The 22,222-nt window shown below is 48.9% G+C and overlaps 2 protein-coding genes across 2 annotated transcripts in view; both read left to right on the plus strand.

Moving 5' to 3' along the window:
• The window catches only part of LOC144178228 (dopamine D2-like receptor), a 773,504-nt gene that overhangs the window by 240,852 nt on the left and 510,430 nt on the right, over nucleotides 1-22,222 (plus strand). The gene's annotated exons all lie outside the window — the stretch shown is intronic.
• Nucleotides 10,669-14,833, plus strand: LOC144179356 (uncharacterized). The gene is made up of 3 exons (XM_077707677.1): nucleotides 10,669-10,720; nucleotides 13,176-14,037; nucleotides 14,122-14,833. The coding sequence occupies exons 1-3, from the start codon at nucleotides 10,669-10,671 to the stop codon at nucleotides 14,831-14,833; spliced, it is 1,626 nt and encodes a 541-aa protein (XP_077563803.1).

Here is a 22,222-nt window from a genome sequence, read left to right on the forward strand (position 1 = left end):
TTGTGTTTTTTCGCTGCTGTTTCGTACCCAGGGAGCACACCGAGCAGGATGAAACGCTACGGTGGAATTTTGTGGCGGAAGTGCGCACGCGGAGATGGACGAAACATTGGATGGAAACAGGCATACATCTTATTTTGGGGTAATAAAACACTCCTCCGGAGCATCGTATACACTGGCACCGTTGCCGAGATTCCCGAAAGAAACTCCCCTGGCAGCCAAATCCTCAACAATCTTCAACACTGTTTGAGCTTAGGTGTGGCGCGTTTGCCAGAGAGTCTATGAATGGGGAAGTAGTTCCAGTTGAGCACCTTTGATACTTGCGCACAGACGAAGCTTTTATAAAAGCAGCCATACGTCGCATTCTGTAATACTACGAACTGCATCATGTATTACGCTATAAGGAATAAGCAGAAAGAAGAAACACCGGTTAATTTGTTCGCAGTGATAAAGGCACTGATGACGCAATCGTTTCTTCTGTTATTACGGGACACGCTTCGCTTGATTTCCTCCGCGTTTGTTCTGTGTTTTTAAATGAAGTTCTGTAGCTGACACGCTCGTCCTGTACCATTGCTTTCTGCGTAGTATTTAGCTGCGTTGCAAACGAGTTGTACAAGGTTTGGGCTAGTGTAGAAGTTAAAGGTCATTTTTACTTGCAGTTCTCTTGTTAAAAATGATTTCTAGAGTGAAAATACCTAATAAAGAAATGCGGAAGTATTTAATGGCTCACAGAGACAACCAGCAGGCGTCCGGTGTCTCCTAAATCTCCCATTAATTGCGTGCGCAACACACACCTGAAAAGGTGTAATAGCCAACGCAGTCCAAAACTCCAAGGAGCACTCAGTGACGCTCAATTGTGCATTAAAGATTTCTCATTGACACTATATTAGACCTCAAAAAAGAGTAGCTTCCACATTAACTGGTGGAGCTTAGTCAGAAATCCCTTCAAGCACTTCCCCCTCATCATTTCGCTCTCTGCGCGCTAATAACCACACATAGGTAAACCGAGCCTGGGGCCTTTTTTTATGCTTTTAAGTTGGGACTATTCCGAGCTCATTTGCTTTCGGGGCCGTTGGTCCCGGTGCCATTTTTTTCCTCTTCCAGTTGGAAAGTCGGTATTTCCCGAACAAGATCAATAACCGGAAGAAACAGCTCCTGGCGGAAACTTCACAAGCATACACCGGCTGACTTAATGTCGGTCTTGTCGGCTCTTGCTTCACGTCTTCGCACGGGCATCGGAAATTTCGTTCCACAGTTCGATATCCGCTCGGCACAACTCCTAGAGCTTTGCCGAGAGATCGCTCACTCTTGCGCGATACCGCGGGGCATTTCGTGAATCTGATGTATTGATTGGGCCTATCGCCGTAGTACGAGCGCGGCTGCCCTTGGAGTTACTTCGGCGGTCCGCAGTCCCTGCGTGGCCCGCAAAGAGGAAAAGTGTACCCAAATATTTATTCATCGGTCGTGTCCTTTAATCCCTAAGAGAAAGGAAGAAAAAATAGAAGTGAAACGGCAAACGAACATAGGTACCCGCTTTTGGCTCTCCCTTTGTTTTTTTAACATCGATTCGCGCGGAGAGATTTGCTTCATTAAAAAGCAAAGAACAACGAAAACCCCGCATAGCGTGCGTTACGGCTCTGAGATTATGCACTCAGCGTAGTATACATGAACTTGTAGGAAGAAGATAAAGTAACTATAAAAAAATAAACGTAATAAAATGCAAATCATTTTCCAATAGCCAATTTTGATCGATTTTTTTTTTGGTCTCGCTCCTTATCCACTGCACTACTTATGCATTCGCGCCTCCGCTGGGTGCACTACGCGAAAGGATCGATTTCAAGCTGGTTTCTGCTCGTAAAGTACACAAGATTGGACATAAAGCATACTCCATTCATTGGTATTTTTGTCTATTATAACTTCTCGGGGCCAGAGTAAGGAATGTGGCAGGTCACGCCTAATTACACAGTGTCCGAACTTCCCGTTGTACAAGAAAACTTGTATTAAGAAATGAGGATTGTGCCAGGGACGAGAAACTTTCAAGGGCGCTCGGAAATGGGCGGAGAGGGTTGCGTCAACCCGAAACCTAGCTATTCAGATAGGCGAAATGTGGAGGCCACCGAAAACAACGGAAAAAAAAAACCCAAGGGACGTATGGTGTGCCTCCGCGATGTCTTAGCAGCGTACGTGCACTCGGAATTATGGCCCAGCTGTTTCTCTCAAAACACAGACCATAACGTGATAGGCTGATCTTGTTTTAGTTGGCAGCACTTTGGCGCCCGCTATTATATGTAGTCGTTGTTACCAAGCGAACCAAGGAAAAACCGAAAACAGAAAGAAAACGGAGGAACAAAGTGTGGCGAAATTGTGAGGGGGAGGGCGGTATGCCGAGGCGGTGCGAGACGTTCCTCGCCGGCGACGCATCGCGAAAGTGTGAGGGAGAGGTCGTAAGACATGCTCGGCGGTGGCGACGCGCTGCGAGATGGCGCCATAGCAGCGCGTGCAGCCCTGCGCTCGACGATGATGCGTTCACTTTCTGAGAAAGCAGTTCGGAATTCCTTCCCGAGACGCAGATAGCGATCACTTCCTGAGACGCAGTTCGCGCCGCCAACACAGAGGCTCACCATCGCCGACATTTGCGCCTGTGGTTCAAACACGATTTGCAACAGCATTCTCGGCGGCGGCAACGAGCTTCGAGATAACGGCAGAACAGCGCGCGCCGCCGTGCGTTCACTGATCGCGCGATCACATCTTGAGCTACATGCCGTGACCGGGAATGCAGTTCGCGCTACGCAGAAATTTCGCATTAGGAAGTAGAGTAATCGCCAGCCATTTATAGGTTTTTCCTGTGTATTAAGGTGGGAAGTTTCAAGGAAATCATGGACGGAAATGGAGAAAAATAACTTACTTGGAAATGCGATAACCAAAGTAAGTAATATAATACGGGAGCGTCTGTTAGCCCTCTAGTCAGTTTGTTCGAAACGTACTTCGCTTGAGACAGGGTGAACTGGTTTTGGGAACAGAACATCCCTTTCGAAGCGTTCGTTCCACGCTTCTCTCCGCTCACTTGAAGCACGCATGATAGCTCGGAGGAAGATAGAGAAAAAAAAGAGAGAAGGCTTCAAAGGCAGCTGAGGCATTACTTCATTTGCCGGCTGAAAAAGGCACAGGCGCATGGCGATTCTGAACCTGAGTTGGGTGCACGCGTTGTTCCTTGTGTCGTGTCTCGGTGTGTAGTGTTTTGCCGCCTCTTCCGGGTACCTCTCTCTCTCTCTCTCTCTCTCTCTCTCTCTCTCTCTCTCTCTCTCTCTCTCTCTCTCTCTCTCTCTCTCTCTCTCTCTCTCTCTCTCTCTCTCTCTCTCTCTCTCTCTCTCTCCGCCTCCAACCCATGGTCTTCCCCTCTCCTCTCGCTTCTCCCATGATGCATTCAATGGAGATTGCATATGGAGATTACGCAATTCAACTGAGTTTTCTCGCGTTCGCTTGTAATCTGTCTGTGGGGACCTTTTGTTTCTGTTGGCCTTGGAGCAACAGGTGGAGCCGTCATAATTCGTTTTGTAGTTTTTTATTTCACCCCGCTTGGACACCATTTAACACTTTTTTGTTATTTTCTATCCTAAAAATAATTCAACATGTGGGATTAATTATACTCCCGGGTATGTACTTGCATTTCGCCTCCATTTTACCTTAGGCTTTGAGCGGAAAATGTTGACAGGTATGAACCATCGCAGCTGTTTTAATAGTTAGTAATGGTCTTACCTAAATATACTTCATCTTCAGGGGTCCTTTCACCTATTTTTTTTTTCGACTGACTGTGTCGACAGACAGACAGACAGACAGACAGACAGACAGACAGACAGACAGACAGACAGACAGACAGACAGACAGACAGGCAGACAGGCAGACGGACGGACGGACGGACGGATGGATGGACAGACAGACAGACAGACAGACAGACAGACAGACAGACAGACAGACAGACAGACAGACAGACAGACAGACAGACAGACGAATGGATGGGCGGGCGAGCGGGCTGTGAGACGGACAGAGAGACGGACCGACAGACAGACAGATAGACCGTGGGACCAAAATTTTTGCGTTTAGGTAGCCCCATAAAAGACTATCATCTCAAAAATACGTGTCGTTACCGTCGTTCGAGTGCCGGAATAGATTGAACGTGCAGATGCAGACCCATTCCAGAAGCATAGGAATTGCAATAGTTGACAGTTGACTAAATCAAAATGCGGGTAACCTACAAGTTTTTCGTTTTTCGAAAGCAAAACGAAATCGGAGGTATTCAAGTATTCAAGTAAAAGTTGGTTGCAAAACCAAGCGTAAATTTTCATTCAAAGAACTATATCTGACATGCGCCTATGTAAAAACAGGATGTGCGCGTATCTGAAAGGAAGGTTCAAAATATAAGCATTCATGGATGATTGGTTACCGATAGAGTTTCAAAAGAGCGCGAGGTAGCTTTTAAAAACGACAAGCGTGGCTTCGGTGAAGCCTCTCAGTTTCTCGTTTTCATCCAAGACGTGACCAGAAACTTTGAACGAAGGTTAATGCTGGAAAGACTAGCCTTCTTGCACGGGAACACCACTGGAGTAGAGATGGTGCTCGGATGGGGTAAATAAAAGTAAAGATGAACTCCCCCCCCCAGAAAAAAAAAAAAAATGTGTTAAGCACGCCCGCAGTTGGGTGACGAACAACGTTTATTGCGGCTCAAACGAGGTTTATACAGGAAAGAATGGGGACTTAACAGGTTCCGTGCTTGTTACAAAATGGCCAGTTGCTGAGCGTGGCTCAGCCGCGCTACAAAACCATTACGTGTCGGCCCGGGTACATCATAAACCATGCATGGCAGGGACAACGTTTGTGGCGCTCGGCTCCTAGCACACAACGGCGTAAAATCATAATAGTGATAATTATCAGCGTTTATTTCAGGTACCAGGAACAGCTCTAGGGTCTCAGTGTACCGGTACGCCATACATAAACAATAAAAAATACGCACGACATAAATCAACCCAATTCAAAACCGAGAAATACCTTGTAAAAGGCAATACTTTGAAACGAGAAGAAGAAAGCTCGAGGTCGCCAAACCAATTATAAGCTGTGAATGCGAATCATTAATACTGAAACACTGCAATCCTACAGTTCTTGAGAATCTCATCGATCTAATCATCTCAGTAAACATAAAGACCATAAATTGGCATACCGGGCAATTGCACATATCTTGTGCAGTTCTAGCAGGTACCGTTCACAGTTCTACGAAGTTCCGCGTAATGCAGAGTTTAGGAAACCTGGTGTATAAATTGTGAACCTGGCGCTTCTTATCGTGCTCGCGGAAATTCCGAAGGAGGTTTATTTCTTATTCGTTTTCCCGAAAGCTACATTGGCCGTCCATGGTGGGCATTAGAAGGCTGGTGCATAAATCTTTTGACCTCACTTGTTCCCCGAAGGACGGGGAGAGAGAGAGAGAGAGAGAGAGAGAGAGAGAGAGAGAGAGAGAGAGAGAGAGAGAGAGAGAGAGAGATTATACTAATGAGCAGGAGGAAGTTCTTCTTAGGGCCTCCACCCAGTGAGAGGCGTCCTTATTCCAAAATGCCTTGGTGCTGGCTGTCCGTCCGGGCCCGTTCCACCAGCCGGCGCTGGCCCGAGAGCTCGGACCTCGGAAATAGGATTGGGATTTTAAGTTACAGTAGGGATCTGGTCGCACTCCCATACCACGTTGCGCAGGGTACCAGCAACTGGGCAGCAGTTACGGGTGGCAGGGTATTCATTCATTCATTCATTCATTCATTCATTCATTCATTCATTCATTCATTCATTCATTCATACTGCCAATCCCAAGAGGGATTATTGCAGGAGGGGTAAAGTAATACAACCTTCAACATGATACAAGCATACAACATACACGTACATTATACAAAAGTTGAAGAATACAGTATAGGTTCGTGCGCCTAAGTGTGTAACAGTTCAGTATTAGCACATCACAAAAATCGTGCAGCTGCAAACAGCTTCTGAAATACTGAAAACAAAAAAAACAGAAAAAGCATGATGCGTTTAAGTACCTGCTACCAGAAAGCATTGAAGGACTCTGCTGCTACTATGACTCAGTTATACCCGAGAGCGCAGGTGGGTTTCCAACACAGACGAAAAAGTTTCATAAGTATAACTGCTCGTTACGGAGGAAGGCAAGTTGTTCCATTCTTGTATGGCGAGTGGAAAGAAGGAGAACTTACAACAATCGGTGCCGCATTGGTATTTTCGAAGTTTGATGAATTCGTGTGTCGTGTTGATCTGGTTTCTGTTTTTGATATATACATGGAGCAATCTATGTTTAACTGCTTGCTTACTAATTGGTATAACATTTTCCGCCACGCACGTTTTGCTCGCTGTTTAAGGGTTAATATTCCTGCCTTTTTTTAAAGTTCTGTGGTCGAATCAGTTGTCCTGTATTTGTTATAAATACATAGTGTTTAGTAGGTTGTTATGGAGATATGAATTGGTTTGTAGGCTCCGTAAAGTGGTTCCTTCGTCACGTGTTAGTTGTGGATGTGTATAGTGGTACTGGCTTCGAGGTAGATCGGTCGTTGTTTTCTCCTTCTAGGGTAACGAACAACCCGGTGTGTATGCGCACGGGCAGTCGAGGGAATGGTAGCCGGGTGATCAAATGACAACATTCGACCGAAATGAAAACTTAACGAGGGCTTACAACCTGTGGTAGAGGAGTCACCCGTTTTGGCCAGCTGAAACGTGTTTCTTCATAAACGTGTGTTCGGTGAACTTTGCCAGATATTTACCCTCATTCTACATTCACATTTCCGTATTTCCCTTTTATGGTTTTCATTAAACTAGATCCTCTTACCCTCTATCTTCATCCCCGATTTGTGGCGTCGTAAATGCCGGAGCTCAAAAGGAAACCGGACGATGCCCGTTCTCTAACTTATGATCTTTTCTACGTGCTACCACAGTGAGTGTATATTTGTAATCGCGGCATTATAACTTAGGTTACAAGCCTTGGGTTGAATTGGATCGCCGCGCATTAAGCAAAACGAATGATAAGGTTGCTCACTTTACATGGAATCAGTCAGCTTAAGCGACTTTATGGTTCCCAATTTCACTACATTATATGTAACAGCAATATTTGTCTTCATGTTTTTGCGCCAGTTCCTTGGCAAGCGAAACGGGAGAAACGATTTACCATTTCCTTATTTAGTTCATTTTTCTGGCAGCCATGTATCATAGGTCACTCGTACTGTGCGCTTTGGGAGATGCGTTTGTAGGTATTGCAATACGGATTAAAACATTCGTTTCGAACCACATTCGTCTACAGTGCATTCCAAGTGTGGCTGTACGAACGTGGCATTTTTGTGGCGTCTGTTGAATGTCTGCTATGAGGAGCGAATTCATCATCCCTTCGCACTGTCGAAGCGTCTTGTTCCCCTGGAAGAACACGCTGCAGTAACATCCTTGTTTTGCACCTCCTCTCAATGGACCTCTCCCGGTGTACGTCACACGGCGGCTGTGACGTCACGGCCAGCGCACGTGACCACGTTACGTCACGGCCAGCGCATTTTCGCTGCGGCCGAGCGGGTGGTTGGCAAAACATTCGTGACTGTAACTTGAGTGCACGAAAAACGAGGACTGAACGATAAAGACACGAAGACTGCTCTGGTCTTCGTGTCTTTTTCGTTCAGTCCTCGTTTTTTGTGCGCTCAAGTTACAGTCATGAATAAGCACCAACTAGCTCGCGTTTCAGTGTCAAAACATTAGGACCGGCGCGCGGCGCATATGCATTCAGTCTGCGGTGGGCGCGCGCAAAAGTGGAATTTCTTTTCGTGTGTTTGATTTCCTGATGCCGTTAGGGTACTGTGCTTTCGGCTACCCAAATTGTGCGAGCAACGCAGCGGCATCAGACTCTTTCGCGTCTAAAAAGTTAAATTCAGCTGTCATTGTAGATGTGCGCAATGCATCAAAGAGGCTGGCGCCAAAGCAGCGACATGGCCTGCTCTTACAGCAACATTTCTTATCTTCGAACTTCTGCTTCTCAAAGCGCACTCACACTGTCGACCTTGGCAGCCCACGCCGATTAGTGCCGTAAAACGATGCTGTTTGTCAATCCTTTGCAATCCTCCAGCCCCAGCAGAAAGTTTTTCCGCTGGAATAATGCCGGGGGGAACTTTAGGCCTGCGAAATGTTGTCATGTTTTGACGAAGCAGAGTACACTATAAATGTTTCGACGAACGATCCGCGATAGCCGCCTACCGCCAGGTCGACCACGCCAAGTTTGAAGAGTTGAAGAGAAACGAAGTTCAAGATAAATGCTTGCTTGTAAGTGCAATAAATTTATTGCCTAATATATTGTATTACACCTTGAGGCGAGATGGGTCGCTCACGCGTCTGTCTGTTTGCTCTAAGCGAACCAGTCAGTTTGCTCTAAGCGAACCAACACAGTGAAGGTATTCTTTTATTACGGTCTCCCGACACAACCTCTAATTTGACTATTATGCAATAATGACTACGGATAATTATTTTAGTGCCACTGTCGCACGCAACGCACTAACCATATGTGGTTACTATCTGTACTCTGACCATTTCGCTGTTTCACCGGGGAAAAAAGTAACTAAACTCTCGGTAACTTATGTACAGCACGAGATCATCGCGAAAATTTTTATTCGAATAATTTTTGGCTTTGGCTTTTTTAAAGCTTGGTTTTGTTGCTGTTAAGTTTACTTTTTTCTCCGTTCATGCTTTACTTTTTCCCCTCGACACTAAATCGCTCGTGCGCCTCTGTCTCCGGTCGACCCAAGGGGACCCAAAAAAACAGGCAACGCACACGTCCTCTGAGGAACCGCTCGGCGTAAGCGGACCTCGAAAACAAGAATGAATGAGCTTTTCTTGGCATGTAGCCGACACAAAAGATCCCCCAAAAATTCTCGCAACGCGTTTTAATAGCACCGACCTTCAAAATGACCCCTGGTATGCTGTTCTGTCGCGCACTGGTTAACCAAAAGCGTAAATGTCCCTGTCGTCAGTAGACCGCACGGTAAACAGTTGTGTTGCGGTGGGTTTCGGTGCGGAAAGCCACATAGAGGTGCTACGGCCTCAGGTAGGCTAGCTAGACCCCCCCACCTGTAATGCAGGCGCCCAGCGATGGTCCGAACCAACGGAACACCGTTCCTTTCGGGTGCCTCGCGGCCCCGTCGGGCCGTCCGCGCAAGCGCGTTCTGCCAACCACCGCCGCATTTCGCGGCCGCCAGTAGGCGCCCCCGTCGCGCACGTGCGCTTCATAACGTCACGGTGTTTACATACAAGGAGAGGTCCATTCAGCACTTGCACGGATGCGCCATTTGCATCTGCACGCATGCCCCCAAAAGTTTCTTCCCGAAATTCCTCTTCTATAATTGTCATGCACAGTCATAATCTGCCCACTGCTACCTGTGCGATAAGCAATGTTGACATGTAACCGTGCCGCCAGTGCTATAAGCCAGAAAAAGAGCTCCGTATACAGTTCGTCTCGAGCCTTGCTAATGTGGACGGTAAAAAGGTGGCACCACCATACTATGAAAAACCCTGTTTCCCGGAAAGCGCAGATAAAAAAAATCGTCCACCCCCCCAAAACTAAAGGTTACTAGCCATAGAATAGGACTTCTAAACATCGCCGCGACGAATGCTCAGTGGCGAGATTGCCGTGCTACTGACCACGTCGGCGTTTGGTTCGAGGTGCGGCGGTTACGCTGTATTCCTGATAGAGGCAAAAACTAATTCTCCCCGCCGCGTGCTTTCAGATTTTCCGCGCACGTAAAGATGCCGCAATTTGCTTCAGGTTTAGAAGTGGCCGCAAGAAAAATTCACCAGGATGCCGTTGAGGCATATTGGGCAGTGTGCACTGAGACCAATGTGCCACCGCGTCTAGATCCGCGGAAGGGTGTTCGTTAATCTTATGCCGCCCTTGGTGTTGAGTAGGGCGTAAAGTCGCCCAGGAGGTAACTCGCCTGAGCACATTATCGACCGCGTGAATCGGAATTGGATGACGATATTACCCGCTGATCGTCTTTGTGAGTGACGCGTAAGTTCTAAAGCTAACGTTAGTCGAGCGGACAGCGCTTGTCTTCTCGCCTTATTTCTCCACGACTCGCCTGAAGTGCGCTATCGGAGCTCCCATGAAAAGCAGCGCCCGTCAAAGAGGTGCTGCCCTCTACAGGCGGCCGAGTCACTAGCACTGAATTCTACGAGTGCAGGAACATGAGTAACCCGGGCACGAATCCCGTTGCTGCCATCATATGCACGTCCTTCCTAGTGAGTTTGCTAGTTTTGGCGCTTGTGCATGCTGGTAGCTTAATTGGGCAGGGCTGGGCAGTATCGCGATACTAGGATATCGCGATGGTATCTCAGAGATACTTTTCAGTATCTCTATTTCAGTATCAAAATACACTTGAAAAATGTATTTGTATCCCAGTAGTGGCATACCTTTACGGCGAATCGAACATATCGCAATACTCTGCCACGTATGAATATCTCGTTACAATTTTCTCGCACCGATATTTCAAAATTCGTTTGGCCTCAAACGAAGTTGAAAGAACTTCAGATTTCGAAACTTTGCTCTTGAGGGCTGCATAAGCCTAGGAACCGCACATTAAGGACTCGTGTGACGAGGTGTCACCAGCTACGATGAACCGCAGCTTCTACGACTTGACTATGAAGACTACGCGACATCAGGACGGTCAGGGCAGACGCATGTTCGAGCGGAAGCACTTCGATACCTCGATGGCCCAAGGAAGCATTTCGGCAACCCGCCGTGGTGGCTCAGGGGTTAAGGTGTTGGGCTGCGAAGCACGATGTCGCGGGTTCGATTCCCGGCCGCGGCGGCCGCTTTTCTGATGGAGGCTAAAAGCAAAAATGCCCGTGTGTTGGAGATTTCGACGCACGTTAAAGATCCCCAGGTGGTTGAAATTAATCCGGGGCCCTCCACTACGGCGCGCCTCATCGCCGGCGTTGCGTCGGCGCGTTAAACCCTATACAATCAATCAAAGGATTTCGCCATGCGGCAGCACTTTCCGGCCATTAATTCGGTGTTTGTTTGTTATAAAAGAAACTTGTGCTCTTCTGCAGTGGTAGAGGGACTTTTTTGGTTTGCCAGCTTCGTGCTCAGACCAAATCGACCTTGTCTGGAAGTAGCTTGTCCGAGATGCTGCTTTTGTTTGAGTGCATGTAATGTCGTTTTCTCGTGTAGTGATGACGTGATGTAATACTCTTCTAGATTCAGTTGTACTAGCGATTCAGTTTTGTGCATGTATTGGCTTTGAAGTACATAATGCTTCATAAAACGTAATTTGAAACTTGAGATTGCCGAAAAAGAAAAGTATTTCAGTATCTGTATCTGTATCTTTTATCGGTATTCCGGACTACTTTTTTTTCTTTGCCTGCAAAGGTATCCCAGAGATATCGGGTTACGTCAAGATAAATGCATCTTAGTATCTGTATTTAGGCGCCAAACGCATGTAACGCGATATTTGTATTCCAGAATACACTTTCAGGTATCTTCTCCACCTGTGATGTTGGGGGGGGGGGGGGGGGGGGGGGCTATAATTGTGTGTTAGCGTACGTGTATAAATCCTACTCCAGTTATAGTGCTTTTTTTTAATTCGTGAGAATTAGTTTTGAGCTCGTAAAAGTGTGTATCTGTACCCATAACCGAGCCTGTCCGTGTGCCCCTATCTTTCACGCGTAAAAATGAATTGATCTGCCCTCTAGAGAGTCTGCACGGAAATAAAAGGGCGCTGCGGAATGAACACACTGCCTTCATATCTCGCCATTTTGTAGTCGGTAAGACACGTAGCAGCTGCGCTTTTAAAAGTTGGTCCGCCCTGCTGTTTATTCATGCAGACGGCATCACCCCTCCCGCAGACGCGTGTATTCCCTTCCGCAGATGCATATATTCCATCCAGAGGCATTTCGCGATCGCCATCGGGTTTCAAGCACGTCAAAGTGATCAAAGAAAGACGAACTATATGTTCAGACATTTACATAATCCTCAGGAATGGCTACGGCTTTTTTACTTGCTCGGCTCTAAAAAAAGACAATACTTTGGAAGATAGGAACCAGTTCCCTCGAAAAGCAAACGACAAACCGAGCGATGACTTTTGCTTCAGTAACGCCGAGTACGAGCAGGAAAAAAAATGTCGCTGTTTGCCAAGCCGGCGCCGTCACGTTCTCATTTCCGCGCACGCCACACGCATATACGCGTGGTCCGTTGGGCCCCTGCATGGACCGCGGCACAAGCACAGCGTGACAGCCAGCGCTCTTGCTTCCTCCGTGCACTCGCGCCGAAAACAGGCGCTTCAGCTGCTGCGTTGTGCGACGACGCGCGACTAGCATTTTCTCGCTTGCCGGTCGGTTCTTCTCCCATTCACCATTTGAAGTCTTTCTCTTCCAAATGTTTGCTGAAGAGGCGGCGCTCCTGTTGAAGTTTTGAAATTAGCCACAGGCTCCTGTCAAAAGTGCAGGCTACACGCACGGTTCCTGGGCACGCGGAGCGCGCGCCTCATTCCCGGGCGCGGCTCTTGCGAGTGTACACGTGATGGGCAGCTACGTGTTCACGTGTCCATGGCGTGGCCTCAGATCTGCAGTTGTTAGTAATTCATTTCGGCCTCTCCCGTGATACGTGGGAAGGCGCGTTGCTGGTCTTTTGTTGGCGCTTTAATTCAGAGACGCGTCCACTTAGCCCTTGAGCTGCGAACAGGGCGCCTTCTCCCTCCTACCCTAGTGTGCTGCGTACCCTCCCGTTACATCCCTGGTATGTTACCTTTTTCGTGCCCTGCTGGGATTTTTTAAAGGACATGGGACTCCCGGTGCGGCTACAATGCTTCCAGTGCTGTCCAGACTGCGCGGCTTGTAAACCATCATCTTCTTCCCCCTTCCTATCTCGTTTTCTCTCTAATCTCCTCCTTCTAGACTCAGTCTTGATTGAGGTGCGCTCAACCCGCGAGGCAGTATAATCGGCTGAGTCGGCTTTCCTTTCTGTTCCGATAAAGCAACTCTCTCTCTGGCCTGTGGTTCTCCTCTTGGGTTCGAGAATCCATGCGTTCGACAACCCGTCTTCGTTACTTCAAGACAACAGTCTGCCACTCGAGAGAAGCTGCGAGATCTCGTTCAATCCTTTTTGTCTGAACGAACAGCCACCATTAAACTCGGCAATAGGGACTCCACAGCGCTCGTGTCTGCGTCCAGCCGTCTGGCGCACCTCATCGAAGCGAAGAGGCCCATCAAGGAGCGCTGGAAGAAGCAGCGATGGAACAGGAAGCTACGAAAGAAGGTGGCGGAGCTAAATCGAGCGATTGAAAAACACAGCGCGTTCCTCAAGAGACAGCAGTGGGACGAGGTGTGCAACCGCATCCACGGCAGCCTCCACCAGGGCAAAGCCTGGTCTCTGATCAGACACTTGCTCTACGAGACCAAAACAAAATCGTTCCAGCAGAACCGCAAGGCGCAGGCCATGCGCGAAGCCGAGAAGACCCTTGGCAGAGCCGAGCTGATCGAGAAGCTGAGCGCCAAGTATCTACCACAGACGACGGCCGAACAACACCCAGGGTACGCAGGGACCCCCAACGCCAGGCTGGACCGCGACATCTCGACGGCCGAGGTTGCAAAGGCCTTGCGGGAGCTAAACACCAGATCGGCAGCGGGACCAGACGGAGTCTCGAACAAGGCTCTGAGAAACCTCGATGACTCGTTGATCGAAGCGCTGACAAAATATTACAACAGATGCTGGCGAAGCGGCCGACTACCGAAACAGTGCAAGACAGCTAAAACGGTACTCATTCCTAAACCGGGAAAACCACCGACCATTAAGATTCTGTGGCCCATCTCGCTAACATCGTGCGTGGGGAAGATCCTCGAGCACGTGCTGGCGAACAGGTGGCAGGACTACCTCGAAGAAAAGGGGCTGTATCCGGACTCGATGATCGAGTTCAGGGGAGGCTTGAGGAACCAAGACGCGATGCTACAACTGAAGAAAGAAATCGTCGAGGATGATACAAGGTACAGCAAGGTGATGCTGGGCCTAGACCTGCAGAGCGCCTTCGACCGAGTGAGGCACTCGGCCATCCTGGCGCAATTTTCAAGGCTCAACATGGGAGATCGGAGTTACGAATACATCAAGGACTTCCTGTCGGGCCGCAAGATTGAGCTGCACGCGGGAGAGATCGATTTACTAGAGCGAGACGTAGGCAGCGTGGGCACGCCCCAAGGGTCGGTGATCTCACCGCTGCTCTTTAGTATTGTCATGATCCGAGTCGCCGAAGCGGTGTCGAGCGTCGAAGGCGTTCGACACGCCATTTATGCAGACATCATCCTATGTACGGCCGGCGGCACAGACGCAAGTATCGAGAGAAGGCTGCAGAAGGCGATCTCGGCCATCGAAGACCGGTTGGACGGAACGAGACTGCAGTGTTCGCCGTCCAAGTCAGAGCTCCTGGTATACTCGCCTCGCAAGGTGGGTCGGCAGCCGCTGCCCCCAAGGGAGCGCGATCGCCTGAAGCTGATCACAAAGACAGGCCAGCGAATCCCCGAAGTGCCGAAGATTAGGGTGCAGGGCATGCTTATCAACGGCAAATGTAAAAAGGAGAGACTGATGGAGAAATTGGCGACCAAAACGGAAAGTACCCTGCGGCTGCACCAGCGCGTATCGACCAAAAAGACGGGCATGCGCGAAGAGGGGCTCGCGAGACTGGTGCAGTCTTTCGCGATCAGCCACGTACCATACACGGCGGCGTACCGCAAGTGGACGCAGACCGACAAGGCCAAGATAGACATTATAATCCGAAGAATGTATTAAACGGGCACTAGGTCGGAACGAATCGACAAACACCGAATGACTGCTGCAAATAGTCGCCCACAACACGGCGGATGAGCTCATCGAGGCCCAGCTAGAAGCACAACGAGAACGACTGGCAGCGACCAAGACGAGTAGAGCCATCCTCGATACCCTGGGCTACGGCTACCAGATTACGGGGAGACAACTCCAAGACCTAAACGAAAAGGTGCGGGAGAACGTGCGGGTGAGTCCCATTCCGAAGGACATGCACCCACAACTCCATCAAGAACGAAGACGTGCAAGGGCAAAATACATAATCGAGCAGTGCAGTAACGACCCGCGAACACGGTACGTCGATGCGGCAGACTATGGCCAAGGCAGGTATGCGATGGTAACCATAAACGCAAGAACGGGAAGGGTGGCCAAGTCAGCGAGCGCGAAGTGCGAGAACGCCACCGAGGCAGAAGAGATCGCCATAGCCCTGGCGATGTCCGAAGCCACTTGCGACACGATCCTGAGCCACTCGCAAGAGGCCGTCCGTAACCTGGCGAATGGCCGAGTGAGCAGCAAGGCAGCCAAGATAATCGAAAAAACGGGTGTCCAAGAAGAAAGAAGAGTAGAAATCAGATGGATCCTCGCGCACGGGGGCGAATGCTCACCGTACACAGCGAACGACAACGAGACGGCCCACAGGGAGGCGCGCGCAATTACACACCGCGCCCCCAGTGTGAGGAGTCTTCCCGAGTGGGCATGGTGGGAGGAGACTAAAGACAGACCCACGGGTTACGGCGAAGCACTCAAGAACATGCGGCTGATGAGAAGAGCGTATCCTCCGCCCCACCGGGCGCTGGGTAGCGCAGAGGCAACGTATTTCAGAAGGCTACTGACGGCGTCGGTCTCGTCACCGGCAGCGCTACACCACATGTATCGCGACGAAGACCCCAATGCCCAATGCAGCGTGTGTAAGAAAGGGCCGGCCAACCGGTCGCACGTCATCTGGGATTGTTCCTCCGACCCAGACGGCGCAAGTTTCGAAGAATACCCGGCAGAACTCCAAAGAACCATCGAGTCAACCAGCAAGACGGATTAAGAATTGGCCATCCAGCAGGTCTTCATTGCGCTCGAAAGGCACGGGCGCCGCAAAGGGGCTAGCGCTTAGTAGGGCCGCAGAGAAGATGGGACGGTGGGCCACGTCGGGGCGGGGGTCGTAACAGACTCCAGCCCACTGCAGGTTTTATTGTAATAAAGTCATTTCCAGTCCAGTCCGTGGTCTGCGTCTTCTCTTGCTGTCTTCGTTTAAACGCTGTTTCACAGAATAATGATGAACCAACTAGCCCAAACCCAAACGTTAGTTAGGAAACCCCCAACCCTGGACTCTCCCAACCGTGGTACCCCCCAAAGTTTTTTCTTATCTCCCACACTGTTTACCATAGCTCTTATCTTCTTCGCTACGGCACCCGCCATCATCCCCTCACTCTACGTCCCCTCATAACTGTCGGTGTAACTCATGACAGTGATGCCCACATTGAATCCACCCTTCAACGGACACCATTCACACCTTCGTGCAGTCGGCAGGCCCATCATGCGCCCCTGATATGTTCGACATGCTTCTCCTAAGTGCTAACCGCCGGCCCTCCCCTTGGCCTCTCTCTCTCTCTCTCTCTCTCTCTCTCTCTCTCTCTCTCTCTCTCTCTCTCTCTCTCTCTCTCTCTCATGGGAGAACCCATGACGTTACGCCAAAAAAAAAAAACCCTTTCTTTTCTTCATGCTCATACGCACTGCACGCAAGAAGATGTCAAAAAAAAAAAAAATGACAGTTTAAGCAAACCTCACAATGCGATCTCAAGATGCCTCAGCGGACCTATAGACGAGAGTTTCCGCTGCGAGCTGATGGTAAAAAAGTATTTTTTTTTTCAATTGAATTATAGATTCACCCATTCAAGAGCGAAGCACCACATTAGAATGAAATTGATTATCATAGCTTGGAATAACGAGCACTTTCAGACCTTTTTTATTATGTTGAATAATTATGCGAGCCCCTGCATAGTACGTTAAGGCCGTCCCATGTTGGGAAGCACTTGAAAAGATCAACTAGAAAAGAAGCTTCAAGGAGGACCCAAAAAAGAAAAGAAAAAGACCCGAGGCTCTTCCGAAAGACAGAACTAGTTTAGAACAGAAGCATGAAGTTTAAGAAAATTTCGGAGGAGTAAAAACCCTACTAGTGAAAAAATAAAGCAACGCAAAGGCGAATATTTTGTTTCAAACCGTTACGTCGCTCCTTGGCGCGTTTTTTTTTTTTTTTTGATTCGGTCGGTTCGGGTGCGACGTCTCTCTCCGACTTGGCAGGTTTGCGCCTGTGTGCGTTCCCTCTTTTCTTCTGCTCTTCTTCGTTGTCCTGGAGGAATCTCCGGGACCTGACAGAAAATCGAAGCCGTATTTATAGAAGTGGCGTACGTTGCAAGCCGCACGCCGTGTTTCTCCACGCGCATTACCGTCATTTTATTTATTTCGCGCGAATCGTTCATCCTTATTTGGAACATTTTTGGACATTACCTGTTGTTCAGGCGTGAGTCTGCCCGTTTTCTTAAAGATAACAAGCCTTCCAGGACATTTCCAGCTTGCCAAATCACCGCTCGTCCCCGACGACCTTGCGTCCTGTCCGCCTTTTATTTGTCACTCACTTCACTCTTCTGCACGGGCCGCATTCCTCCCGCGTGCCAGTGCTTGAACCTTTTTTTCCGGTGACTTTATCTTTCCGGCGCAGTTCCCGAGATTCCAGCCACTTTACGCACGACCCGGGAAGATATCTTTTGGGAGATTCCCGCATACTCCACTGAATACCGGCGAGCAAACGTCACATTAAATTACGCGGAAGCCACGCACGTCGCTCGCTTGCGATCTGCGGCCGGACAGAAATAAAGGATCCGAATATTTCGGCCCCTAACGCGGAAAGCTGCAAAAACGTCGCGGAATCGCGAACTCAAGAAGGACTGCGATGTAAAATGAACAGGATGCCAGAAAGCGAAGGACCCTCTTAGGACACATGAACGAAGAAAAAAAAAGTAATAAAACCTCTCCCTTTTGCTTGCTCTTTCGCGCCATCCTTGTCCTTCACGGACGGTCCGAGCTTGGAAATGGCGATAACCGTGCTTTGTTCTTCGATTCTGGGAAGAATTGAGCTCTGCTGCACCGAAGCGCAGCTTTTTCACCTCACTTGTGTTCACCTCTCTCATTGTTCTCCGGGCGTTCACGCGTGCCTCCGAAGCTGATTGGGACAGACTTCTTTTTTTTTTTTCCCCTTTTTTTTGGTTTAGTAATCTCATTTGGTGCGAAGGGCCGAACTTGAGGTTTCATGGCCTCGGATTGGTTGGGAACACCTGGGGCTTTTCTAACGCTTACCGAACGTTTCTATAACAAGCGTTTGATTTACATTTCTCCCGCATTTGAGGGAAGAAAAATATTTTCATTTTCCGGCGTCCTTATGTTTTGCGCAGCGTCCAAGTGACACTTTGTGTATTCTAAAGCCACGCGTATGACGCACAATCGCTCTCGTGGACGTTAAATTGAGATATAGATAGGCCTAACGGTTTAGCTTTCTATTATAAAATCCCTGAATCGTCATTTCCGATTTAACTGTAGTTCGTGCTTTGTCGTAGTCCAGTAATGCATGCTGTTGGGCTAGTTGGTTCATCATACTTATACGTAAAACTGCGCATACGGACGGGACAAGGAAAAGAAGAGACCTTCAGGATGTCGCAGACCATCCAGTTGAGCTTTAATACAGCTGTTTTCCTTCGTTGCAGTTTGTTTTAGGTCAGCGAAAGAAGTGCTGTTGTGTCGCCCTTTTGTACTGGTTTGCAAGAAACGCACTCAAGCAATAAACACGACCGGCTTTATTGACAGCCATTAATTTTAGCATAAAACTTTATGTTGATAGCGCCCAGGCTCGGCGATTCTGCGTGCAGAATTTGTTACTGCTTGTTCGGCTTCTTTTAGTTCTTTCCGACGCCACTCGCCGGCTTGCGCTGCATTCGATTTCCATTTCTCCGCTGGATGCGCATTTGCTCGGCCTGCCGTCGTTGTTATTTCATCTCTTTCCCGGTCCATTCTGCTGTCTTTGACGATTCACAGCGGGGGAAGTGCACACCTTCTGTGGGCTTGCCTGAATAAGAGCTTTTTAAACGCGAAGCTGTTATTTGGCTAGGTTGGCAAAAGCGCGCAACCGGCCATGGCGCCCACCGTGCGCGCGCCCACCCGGATGTCATCCGCAAGAAGCGGCCACAGCAGTTAGCCCTTTGTTAACGCATTCCATAGCGTTCCATGCGTTTCATAGCGCGCGCAAATCAAAAATATTAAAACACAGAGATATTAAGCGCGTCTTGTTCTATAGCATGGATAAGAAAAAGTAAACACGAGCAAGTCTTTGGCGCGCACTGTTTCGCAGCGTGCATCCGAAGAAACGACAGGAATAAACACTCGGTGCGCGGTCAATTCGCATTGGCTTCCGACGAGTTTCATGGCACAAGTACATAAAAAAGCGCAAAAACTGAGCACGCAGGCTTGGTTGGCCTTCAGCTACTGTGGATAGTGTCGCAGCAGCATGGATAGAAATTCAAAAAAAAAAAAAGTTGTCGACATATAGGTAGAAGGCTCGGTGGCAAACCTAGCCAAAAAAAAAAGCGCTTTGGCGAAACAATATTCTGTAATATCCGGTGTAAATTTTCTGCATCGCACGTTCAGTGAACATATCGTACGTGATGGTATTTGTCGCGTATAGCTAAGCACGAGCTGCAGCCGCACGGTATGGGCAACTTCTTTCCAGTAAAGGCAACTCCCACCGCAACCAAAGCTTTTCAACTCTGACCGCAACTCCCATAGGCGCCTGCCATACCTTAAAGCGCCTACCGCAACTTAAAGGCGCCTGTCACCGCTTCGGAATGGGGGCAGTGGCTCTAATATAAACATGCCGAAGATAACTGCGCTTCTCACCGCCCGCATTGTCCGAGGACTAGTCTTTCCCAACTTTGCCATTTGTCGGCCTTCTAAGCGACCCTGACGGAGCGTCTTCAAGCGTGGCTGCAGTTACGGTGAAAACAGCTCAGCGGTTTTTGAAGGTGACGTCGATTAGCGCGCACTTCGCTTGAAAAACATTGTTTTCGCGCAAGAATGATGGCGCTTCCAAACACCGAATGCTTTGTTGGAGCTGCTTTATGCTAATTTAAGCGTTCCATGTAAACCTAAAAAGATAGCTTCAGAGCGTAAAGCCAAAGCCGATAGTGTTTCCAAATGTTTTATCGAACGGGAACGCTCGAAAATAATGCTATTCGAGCAGTCAGATATTGCAGCAGCGTGGTTTACTTGTGGACGTTGAAGTTTGCATGGCTGAGAAGCCGGTCTAGACTGACCCGTAGATCAGTGCGATCGACCAGTATTCATTTCATGTTAGCTGTGGCAGGTTGCACTTGCGAGCGAAGCGAAGCTGGCGAGGTTGGGCATTAAATGTAGCGTCACCTCACGGAGCGCCCCGTCCCTACACAGCAAGTTTTCGGCGCCCTGGCTCCCATTGCTGCCGGCTGCTATGAGCAGGTCGCTGTCTATCAAGGCGGACGTGGCAGTAGGGAGTTTTAGCTGACCGTCTTTCACGGTCCGCTCCGCTCCGATAGCAAGCGGAAGCGCCATTGCGCATGCGTGGCGCGCTTGGTCGCGAACGGCATTGGCTCCGGTTGCGCTGAGCGGGCCGCCGATACCGGAGCGGAGCGACGAAAACGGTCAGCTAAAACTCTCTAGTAAGAGGCCTGTTTTATGCGCAGCGCGATCATGTACTTATACTCTGGAGGTCGGTGTTCAATAAAAAAATTTACACCATCTTCCCGCGAGGGGAACCATGGGGTAGATGCGGCGCATCGGGGGTTGCCGTTGCGTCATCGGAGCGCCGGCGGCGGAACGACTAAGCGGAGCGGCGCACTTACCGCGTTTATATGCAGCAGAATGAGAGAGAGCAGCGCATAGCAGCGCATAGCAGCGCATGCGCATGTGTTAACCGAGCGCAAGCGCGAGCTCAAGCTGCGCGCTAACGCACAGCTGGCACGGAGACGGGAGCGAGCTGACCGCGCTGACGCACAGATGGCGCTGCGGTGAGAGCGGCGGAGTGCACAACTGCCGCGCCGAGCATGCGGACTACGCCGCGACAACGACGCGGGACAAGGCGAGTTAAAGAGATGCGTCGCATCTAAAATCGACCAGTCGGTTGCACGAATGGGAGGCGCTTATTCAGCGTCCGGATGGCGTCGTCCTAAAAACATTCAAGTAGTTTACAATTGTCGTAAATTTGCACAAAGGGACGTAAATATTATAAACTGCCGTTGAACTTGTTTTACAGTATTGCCATAATTACCATAAATCATTGTCATTATCATCTCCCACTTGTCACGTGGCCAATGCTACTACTACTACTACTACTACTTCTACTACTACTACTACTACTAACAATAATAATAATAATAATAATAATGGTGGATGATGATGATTATAGTGGCACAGACATGATGAGAACTCAAGCAAAAGACGTAAAACGTACGAAGTAGTGCTGAAGTGCGCATGCGTGTGTCCTCTTTTGTTTTGATCTTCTTGCGCTAGACATCATGCCACTAATTTGGCAGCAAGTGGTCCAGCACAAAGTTCTCCTCAAGTTCAACCCATTTGCCTGGCTTCATTCTGCAGTTTGATCAGGTGTCCCACATTTCTTTTTTTTTTTTTTTCCCAATGTGGTTCTCCGGTTTATTCGCGGCGCACTATATTAATTGTTTTTCTGTGTGTGCGTCTGCGGGTGCACTCATGTTCATTATTTTCTGTTTGAACCGCCAATGCTTCCTTTTTTCGACTCTTACTAGTAACTTCGATTACCATTAGCCGCTTAAAAGGGGTTTGGAGATTTGATACAACTTTTCGCTTGTAAAGAAACATCACAAGACCGTGCCGCAAAAGTACTTAATCAACCACGCATGATGATCAGAGCGAGTAACATTTTTAGGCGAGTGCAGCATGTGGCCATGCAAGCAGCCAAGTTTCAAGTCCTTGCTGGACGCAATTCCTTTTTTTTTTTCTGTTGGGGAGGGGGGTTATCTGCTTCACCAAGTTTTTTTGCGATTGCTCTTGCATCTTGAAGGTCCTCAGCGGCGAATGCCTAATTTGAACTGCCGTCCAATTTTTCTTCGCAAATGGGCTTTTTTCGGTTCTTCATGGATTAGGTTTCCGAGCCGAGTAGAGGGAGCGACATGGGATGCGAGATGTACTTTTTTGGCACTGAAGAATAGGCGTCGTGGAAGGAAAAAAGAGGAAACGAAAGACACTGGGGAGAATAAGGAAGGAAAAAAAGTTTCCGGCACAGCGGCGCCTAACTTCCCCAACAAC

This window comes from Haemaphysalis longicornis, unplaced genomic scaffold (genome assembly GCF_048455015.1).
Source record: "Haemaphysalis longicornis isolate Haplotype H1 unplaced genomic scaffold, Haemaphysalis longicornis Haplotype H1 scaffold_4, whole genome shotgun sequence".
NCBI lineage: Eukaryota > Metazoa > Arthropoda > Arachnida > Ixodida > Ixodidae > Haemaphysalis > Haemaphysalis longicornis.

Bases quoted from the DNA above. Each gene is read 5' to 3' on its own strand.
- LOC144179356 (XM_077707677.1), top strand. From the start codon at position 10,669: ATGAACCGCAGCTTCTACGACTTGACTATGAAGACTACGCGACATCAG. The intron at 10,721-13,175 runs GTCAGGGCAGAC...CTGAACGAACAG, and splicing joins GACTACGCGACATCAGGACG to CCACCATTAAACTCGGCAAT. The intron at 14,038-14,121 runs GTACAGCAAGGT...GCAATTTTCAAG, and splicing joins ATCGTCGAGGATGATACAAG to GCTCAACATGGGAGATCGGA.